The following is a 9,641-nucleotide window of genomic DNA, read 5'->3' as shown; positions in this document are numbered from 1 at the left end:
GCCCCAATGACCCCCACCCCCTCCCATTTTTACGCCAATGCTTACATATGCTAATTGCTATTATAAAATTTTTTTACATTGGGGGCTGATGTAAATTTGACAAGCAAAAAAAAAAGGGTTTCACCTTAAAATGACGGTCATTTTGGTCCCGAGAAATCTGACAAGCAAAAAAAAGAAAGGGTTACAAAATGTAGGTAATTTCGGTTACATTTCTTTATTTTGTCACACCTATATATTCCAGGGGATGCTGCCTACGGAGATAAATACACGCAGCACCCCAAGGAAAATCCATTCGTCGATACTCAACATCAATGCACACTATTTCATAGCATTTTTAACGCGTTAGCGTTTATGTTTTTTTAATGCTTATCTTTCAACATATTCAAGATATTGGTACACTAGCAACAAGAGAAACATGAGTATTCCGCTCATTTTAATGTAATACATATCAAAATTCTAGTTCAATGTTTAGACAGAAAGATTTTTGGCAAAAGAGAGTATGTGATTATGTTTAATTGGGTTTTCTGTCTTCGGTATATATGAAACCAGAATCTTAGGAGCTAGCAGAATGAGATGGAATATATCAGGATAAAATATTCATTTGTAGCTTTCTTATATACAATTAGGAGGACACCGAATCTGATTCGGAAAAGGGATCCTTTTCATAAAAAACAGACATGTGAAATTGAATTAATGTATGCCATTTTTGTTTGTAAACTTGGAAATGTTCGATTTTATTCACAAGCTAAAATTGTATTTTATTGTAATCTTTATCCGTCAATAAAAAAAATAACAATGCCAATTACAAAGAAATTATCAGTAAAAAGACGGAAGGATTGCCCTACTCAACATTGATAACACATCAACACTGTTTTACAAAGAGGTCTCTAATATATGAAAACATATAGGGTTATATTATGATTGACTTACAAATACAGACATAAACAAAATGTAAAACAATTAAGGAGAAACATATTTACAATATAAAATTTAGATACATGTATGATATTAAGAGTATAAAGATCGTAAGATTGGGGATTTAAATTGAAAACTAGAGAAAGTCCGGGGAAATATTTTGAAGGAATTTTTTTTTCGTATGTGTCTACATTTTCAAATAACTTTATGTGATAAGAAAGAATGATATAAAAAGAACCTTCTGTAAGGGATTACAGAAAGCCTTTATTACATTATGGCACATCATAAATATTCTAGTCATTCGGATCAAAAGACCATGAAGCTTTATTATGTATGTTTTGCATTGTCCACTTGGGGGTCTTCTAAATCCTATATCAAACAAAAGTTACCGAAGCATTGACCGATGACTTTAATATGAAAATCAATTTTTTTTTTACATTGTAAATAACATCTCCATATTCTAAATGCATGCGAAACACATCTTTTCAGAGAAACATTGACAAATTTCTTACCGACAATGTATTGCCCATAAAATAAAAAAATAAATTTTCGATTTTACCTGGGGTAAATTTTCTTATGAAATTAAGATGAATTATAAATTTGCATCAAGAGTTCGACTTCGCTTGATATTATCATTAAAACGAAAACTGGAACGTGAGCTGATGGTGGGTATACAAAATTATTGAGAATCTAAAATCGGCACCCTGCTAAGAGAAGGTATGTCACAGTTCAGGGCTCACAGGCCTAATTCATTTCCCATAGACTCTTGTGTTAAAGTGGCACTTAAAAAGAATTCATAAAAAATAAGGAGGAAATTCGAGGGTTGGATGTTTACTACCAGTGGATAGGATAAATGTCTGACATTCCATATCTGACCAGAAAAGGGTACCTCGACCGGCTCATTTTAAAAATAAATCAGCATTTATGAAGACTACACCTGCCGGGACCAAATTCATCACTTGAGAGAGTAAACTTACCCTAATTCTTCCGGCAGTAAAAATATAGTTCCATAGTGGTGATATATCTTTCCAATTTGGAAAAAGTAAGTTCAGTAGGTACCCTCCCTAGAATCAGTGTTAGAGTGTCAGTCATATTCATTCATTTTTGTCAATCAGCAATATCAAATTTAAAAATTGAGCCATGGGTTGGCTCGAATGAATATCTATGGCCTGCCAGTTGTGATTAGGCCCGTGCGACCTTCAACCCAACGAAACCGACTCCAGGGCCCGGTCGCATAAAAGTATAATGGTAATTTTGCCATCCAATGGTAACTCCCATGGTATCGCTGATCCCCAGCCAATCAAAATCAAGGATTCCAGACCAGTTATCATTGGATGGCAAGGATACCATAATGGAAACTTTTATGCAACGGGGCCCAGAGCGACCAAAGCCATTACCTTATTTAAAAACGGGTCCGGTTTGGGCAGTGTCGTGCTGTAGCATATAATTGTATAACGAGCAGAGTTACGAGTTACGACACCACCTTAAAGAAGTTTGCTGTATATACCAGAAAAAAATATATATTATAAAAAAGTTAAGGTTTGAGGAAATTCCATCAAAGATTAAGAAAGTTATTCGAATTTATTTTTTTGTCTGTGACGTCATATACGAGCGGCTGCTCCATATTAGGCGTACGTTATGTAATATAAAATGCATCATATTTTTTTTTCTTTCAGGTGAAGTAATTCGTCATGGGAAGCTGATCACATATGACGTCATAAACAAAAATAGAATTCTAATAACTTTTTTAATCTTTAAATCGTTTTCCTCATACCTTCACCAATATTTTTATTGTTTCTGCTATTTTTACGATAATCTTTTTCTCAGGGTGAACTCCCCCTTTAAACAACGGTAAGGTTCATAAAAGTAAGCAGCATAGTATAAAAATTTAAACAGTCTTTTTATTGTGTAACTTACGTTACCTTTATCATATGTGATTGGTAGGTTTTGAGTCGGATTCATCAATGTCGATCACTTTAGCATATACCGAGTAAAGTACCGGGAGTAAAGTTATAAAATACTGATAGGACACAACACCTTAATTTTGACAAGCATGAAAAAGGATCTTCACTTTCGAATGATGAAGGAGACTGTCGTCAAGAAACTTTTGACATGAAAATAAAGGTTTAACTCCTGACTGAAAGGGATTACGGTAAGGAAACTTAAAATTTCGACAAGCGGCAATAAAGGGAGGAGGGGGGCGGGGGCTTCACTCTCTAGTGGTGGTGATTGAGGTTAAATCCCGCTTCCAACGCAGGGCCATGAGATAACCACCGTACATTGTCCCTGAGTGTCCAGACGAAGCTGATATGAGATAGCGTTTAATAGATTTGGCCCAGATCCAGCGAACTCACTTTTACAAAGTCCTCATGTTTCTGTGGAAAGATCATCGGAAACAGATATAACAAAATAAGGTCGACAAGAATATGGCATGTAATTAAAATTGACAAAAATAATAATGTTTTTCTTTTCTTATTCATTCTTCTAGAGGGGGCCCCTCGGTGCCCGGGGCATACGGTAGACGAACATGGGGCGCTAAAAAGGGGAAGGACAAAAAGAAAAGGGAGGGAAAGAAGATGAGAAAGAGAAACAAGTGGGAAGAGAGAGAGAAGGACAAAATGAAGAGGGAAGGGGGAGAAAGGAAAGGAAAAAAGGAAGGGGAAAGAGAAAAAAAAAGGTGAAAAGGAGTAAAGGGAAAGAAGACCGCAGCGCCCCCCCCCCCCCCCCTGCTGAATAAATCCGAGCTTCACCACTATTGGGAAATTGATTCGATTGCTTTTGGGATCGCATCATTTCCAAGAGATTATCAATAATATTCCTGAAGGAAAACGACTAGTAATTAATTTACAGCTTCCGTTCATAGGGCCTATACTCTTATGAGAAGTTAACCTTAAATTGAAACCCCAAAGTCATTAAAATATTATGCTTTCTGGTCGTTAAGTAAAAACAAAAACAGAAAATCACTCGCGCTTTGCACTAGCTTTTATTCTTTTAAAAAAGCGCAGGGTATTACATTATTTCATGGATACTAAAAAAGGTGGTCTTCGGTTGTCTTTTTTCATGTGATTATGAAATAAGATTATTCAACATGCATTTAAGGCACCTATGTTTGCCTGGCGGGGAGGGGGCGCTTTTTTCGAAAAATTCACGGAGTGCCAAAATCAGGTCGGGCCCCTCGCGGTGCGTATTCCTGGATAGGCGCCTGTTATGGCTAAAAGACAAGGGCATAGGCTGGTTTGAGCATGGGGAGGTGCCTATCCTTGGGAGGTGGAACTAAAGTGGTATGGGGGTGCACATTAATGCGGAACTAAAGTTTAGAAAATCATGCAGCCTACGCCCTTGAAAGAACTGGATTAATTAATTAAATAGGGTAAAAGAGGAAGAAATAGCAACAAAAAATCAACTCACATTGTGCGTCTTACAGGGCTGGGCCTCCCATATCTTAAATTTCTTTGCTCGGACGAGCACCAGATCACCCGTCGTTGCCTTCCTTACGATGAAGTTGCGGTAATCGTAATCGCAAACTTCTGCTTCGTACGTCGGTTTGGTGCTCCTCTTAACTTTGATTGAGATCGGTTTGTTGTTAGATACGGTGAACTTCATGGACTCTCCTGCCTCAATAACGGACTGGCTTTTACCCTGGGGATGCTCCACAACTACGGAGATCGGATGCGGCGTGTCATTTGCTACGACGACGAACCGGTCCATGAAGCGTTTAACCAGACCCGCCGTTGCGCCCGCAACTCCAACTGCCGCTGCCGTAACGGCGCCGGCTATTATGAAAGCCATGTTACGATGACGAGATAGATTTGAGTGGATTCGGTCAACGCCAGTACACTGCATGGGCTTGAAAGACCCAGAGACGAGGTTCGGTACAATCTGCAGCGAGTGATAACCTAATCTAGCTTTCACCGCAAAATAATAATAATATTGGTCGGCACCAGATAGAGAAGAAGTAGGCCCTGTATCTGTTGTGTTCCCGAATTATATATATGAAGACTGCACACGTAACGAAAAAATGTATAATGCGTGACATTTAGAGCAGGCGGGGGCCGATCGAGGGGGAGGCTGACATTTTAACTCATACACAAAGAAAAGCGTACAAATCAGGCCATATAACACGGGTTCAGGAGTAAAGTGGGGTGGGTGGTTATGGGACCATACAGTTATGGATTCTTAAGTTTACTTCAAACTGAACGTAATCAAATAAGGGGAGGCTTAGTTCTCCTACCTTCTTTTTGACATTTTTTGCCAAGTTATCCTTTACGCAGCTGCCGTAATCCTCTGATGAGTAAAAAAAATCCCTTCTGGTAATGTCATAGTCGCTTCCGCCCGACTTCCTATTTCGCAATCTCGACATATTTCTTTTAAATTCCCCTGTAATTCACAATATATCATAGGCTAGGGACTTTTTGTTGATAATGATGATAACATCGAGGGGAGGGGGCAAATTATGTGCCACTCTCATGGGTTAAATAATTGAAAAGATTTTTAGCATTACATTTAAAAAGCACCCCTAAATAATTACACTTTTGGGCCGTTTTTACATAAATTAAAGAAGTTTTACTTGGCTTAAACTTCATTTTAAAGTACGATATACTTGTTTTCTTTAGAACCGAGCAATACAAATAATGGAATAATTCAGTTGGATTGATTTAGTCAAATAAAACGGAGAAGTAATGACTGCAGTCTTCACTTTGGCAATGGTTAGTGGCGTATAATGAGCCAAAATTAATGAAAAGTTGCGAACGAGTGTCGACATTTTTATCACAAAAAAATCAGGCCAATTTTTGTGATAGATTTTGACATAAATTCAGAAAAATATCATATTTCACCTTTCTAACTTTTCTGTTCTCTTTCTTTTCGTGGTCGTGGGTTTTTTTTGGGGGGATCCCCCAATACGCAAAAGGCAATTGCCTTTAAGGTATCAAACACCTATGCTTATCTATTTTATCTTTACAATAGAAAATAGTTAATTATTATCTTCTTTTTTTGTCGAAGGCAAGCAAAGAAAACTTACTATTTTTGTGATGACTTATGCATTTAACTTTTTTTATGAAAATGGGGAAATGATGCATAAAAGAGAGGAATGAAGGGAAGGAAAAGTACAACGGTGGGGTGGGTCGTGTCACTTATAATTCAATTGAGAAAAATATAATGTTATGTACCTTTTGCTCGTCAAGCAAATATTTCAAGGTATCAAAATACGCCTCTAAATGTAACCATCTCCCGAAATGTGATATAGATTACTGTAATACTATATAGAGACCACATCAAGAGAGGGAAAATTGCACAATGATATTTTGAGGGTTAGAAATGTTATTTTATAACCAATTCAAGGTATAAAGAAAAATTATGCTTGTGCATCATAGTTTCAGAAATGGCATTCTCCCAAATCACAAAAAAAAAATCGGAAACCACATAATATGACCTTTTTTGTTTATCTTTATACGACTTATTTGGAAATATAAACAAATAACCATCTGTAGATCTGCATATAAATTATATGCTATACTTTTTTTTTATTCCTCTTTGATTTTATTGACGCTTCGGGATTCAAATATGAAAATGCAGCGAGACCCGCTAATGAGGAAAATTTTTTGTTGTTGAATGAATACACCACAGGGCCGTGGAATGGTTTTGAAAGCGGGAAGGGGGATATGCTTTCGATGCAAAAAAAAATCACAATCGATCAGATGGTCATTTTAAGGTTTTGTACATGGTTTTGGGAAGGGGGGGGGGGGCTGAAGCTCACCCAGCCCCCCCCCCCCCCCACCGGTTCCGCGGCACTTGCACCAACTGAATATTATTTGTGGATTATTTTGTGATCCTTATTAGATTGCTTTACCATATCAGGATATGCAGTGGCGGTGCTTAGGTGTTTTTCATCTTCCACACCCCCACACACACGCACAATTTTTTCAGTTAACGTGTACACAAATGCAAAAAATACCATTATTAAACGGTTTACATTTGTGAACTTCTCCCTCTAAACTTTATGCGTACAGCCTCCCCCTTCTAAACTGTTCCTCATTATATTTTTATACGAGAGAGCAACCTGAGCGACGGTAGCATTCCTTTATCACAAAAAAACAGTGATCAGTAAAAACGTACATATCAAGGGTTTCTGCCCAAAATGGCTTGATTTTGGCACTATTTCGAGTAGAAAACATTCATTGTTCTCCCTTCAAATGAAGAAAGGGATAAAAAAAATATATGATTTTATTCAGTTGCCATCAAGCATATAGGGCCTATATATTAGAGCCCCAAAAACTGAAACTTTCATTTATGCTGTAGTATTTTTGTTTTATTGTACATAGCAAGGGAAACTTGCCAATTTGGAATATTCATGACGATGTGCATATAAATGTTTTTCACAACATATTGATAAATTTTTAAATTCAATAACTTTGTTATTTTGTTATCCGATTTTGATCAAATTTTGTGCATTTTACTTTTTGAATTTTACTTTTTTTATTCAGATATAAATATTTTCAGCCCGGACCATCCCTTTAATTTTTCTTTATTCAGTTCAGTAGCGTAAGGAACAAAGAAATATATTTGAAAAATAGAGGGGCAAAAAGAGTGGATGGGGCCAATATTTGAAAAAAAGATCTCGCAAGTTAGCAAAACGAACGATCTTTCTAGGAAAAACTATGATGTTGTATTAATTTTGACGATATATTAAAAAAATATTATCATAATTCGGTCATTTCCATTTCCTGTTCTTTTTTTATACTAATTTTCTTGGTGATAGAACTTAATGGGGCGCCACGGGCCCTAACCCCCCCCCCCCCCCCCCCCCCCCCCCCATCTGTACGTTCCAGTAATTTATTTCCAATCTCCAAGAGTTTCATTCTTACTTGCCAAAAATTGATCGACCCTGAACTAATTTTCAAAGTTAAACTCCTGCGGGCATGTTATATATATTTCATTTCATTTATTTCCATATCCAACAACAAAAAATCAAGTAACATAGTAGGCCTATTAATCGACCAGTTCGTAGTTACCTCATGGACAATTTTCGGTCAAATGACCTTTCATTTCTTTCATGATGATAGGCAGATTTCAAAGCAAAATATTACGTAAGCTTGCCTTACATAGCAGGATGAAGAAATTGAATAGACCAGGTGACTAGAATAGCACACCAATGAACACTTTATGAAGGTATTTGTACGGTTGCATTCCTACTTTGAATGCATATCATAGCATGTTGCACAATGTACTTGGCAAACTATGAAAACCCCCGGTGAAAACCAGTCGTTCGTGGACGCGTTGTTGTTTTTTGTGGATGTAAATGAAAACCACAATTCAAAAGAATATATGAATAATCAAGACATCAAAGTTGGTGCTTATCTCATTAGATTTTAAACCACCATGTCACTTTAGTACAAATAACCTTCCTCTGATCATGCGTAGAATCTTTTGATCATGCGCAGAAAGGATTAACTACGAACTGGCTTAAGTAAAACAGTGTAAAACATTGAAATTAATATTATGTATATAGGCCTACATAGGCAGGAGTTGGTAACTGGGCTCGTAGATCATTTAGATGCACCGGGAGATTGCAGTCCCTTTAAAATTGTATTTGTCTTCGTGCATAATAGTAGAATGATTATCATGATTATCATGACCAGGGGCCCGTTGCAGAAAGAGTTGCGTTTAAACGCAAGTCAAAAAATCAATCGCAAGTCCCAAATGCGCGCTGTTGATTGGTTGAAAATCAAGTTACGCATGATTTTTAGAGTTGCGATCGATTGCAACTCTTTCTGCAACGGGCCCCAGTATACTCTTGTAATAAAGTAAGTTATTCTGCTTTACCACTGGCAAAGGTGTGTAGGCCTATAGGCCTGAGTACACATGGGGGTTATAGTTCCATGACCCCCTCCCCCATACAAAAATAAGATAGAGAAAGGGAAAGAAAATGAGACCCAATACATGAAGTTTCGGATTTATATATTTTTTTCATATTATTTCGTCAAAATCTGTCACAAAATTATATCTTTTAATAAAAAAAAGAAGCCATACTTTATAGCTCACATTCAAAACAAATAGTTTGCCACGCAGGGTATACGATACTGCCTCTGAAAATTGTTGGTTTATTAAACATAAAGTGGGACTTGTTTATTTGGTGCCCGATCGACCCTATACTTTATTTCAAAACAGGCCTAAATGAGCCCCCACGGCAATTACACATTATGGTATGATTCAGAGGCGTCGATCCTGGGGGGCAGGGGGGCGATCGCCCCACCAATAAAAATATTTGGGGGGCAAACATATCGTTTTGCCCCCCAATAATTCCGCATGTGCAAAACATAAAATAAGATTGTAATGTTACACAGATATCAGCAAGCAAGATTGAGATACACAACTATTTCTTTATTTAAAAATCATGCTCAAATTGTCCGCTTTTCCGATTGGAATATAAAAAAATTTCAGCTCGCGCTTTGCGCTCGCATCATTTCTGTAGCAAAAACCCATACTTTTCATTATTAAATAGATGAATAGAACGTCCCGTTTTTAGTTCTAAACCTCAAAATAACTCCCGCTTCGATTTGCAATAATCTTTTTTTGGATATATGTCTTGTTCTTTATTTAAAACGTCCATTAAAGTAAAAAAAATTCAGATCAAAATATCAAAATTTTCAGCTCGCGCTTCGCGCTCGCATCTATTGTTTTTTAAGATACCCATCATAATCATTGGTACCAAGCAAGAAATTTCTACT

The 9,641-nt window shown here is 37.0% G+C and overlaps 1 protein-coding gene across 1 annotated transcript; it reads right to left on the bottom strand.

Moving 5' to 3' along the window:
• Positions 1-201: 201 nt before the first annotated feature.
• On the bottom strand, positions 202-4,924 carry LOC129263176 (uncharacterized). Its single transcript, XM_064101151.1, has 2 exons — positions 4,324-4,924; positions 202-3,290 (listed from the first exon to the last, which is right to left on the bottom strand). The coding sequence occupies exons 1-2, from the start codon at positions 4,756-4,758 to the stop codon at positions 3,237-3,239; spliced, it is 489 nt and encodes a 162-aa protein (XP_063957221.1). The 5' UTR covers positions 4,759-4,924; the 3' UTR covers positions 202-3,236.
• Positions 4,925-9,641: the final 4,717 nt, after the last annotated feature.

The sequence above is a fragment of the Lytechinus pictus genome, chromosome 6 (assembly GCF_037042905.1).
Source record: "Lytechinus pictus isolate F3 Inbred chromosome 6, Lp3.0, whole genome shotgun sequence".
NCBI lineage: Eukaryota > Metazoa > Echinodermata > Echinoidea > Temnopleuroida > Toxopneustidae > Lytechinus > Lytechinus pictus.
Note: the sequence above shows the minus strand (reverse complement) of the source record. Positions and strands in the feature narration are given on the sequence as shown.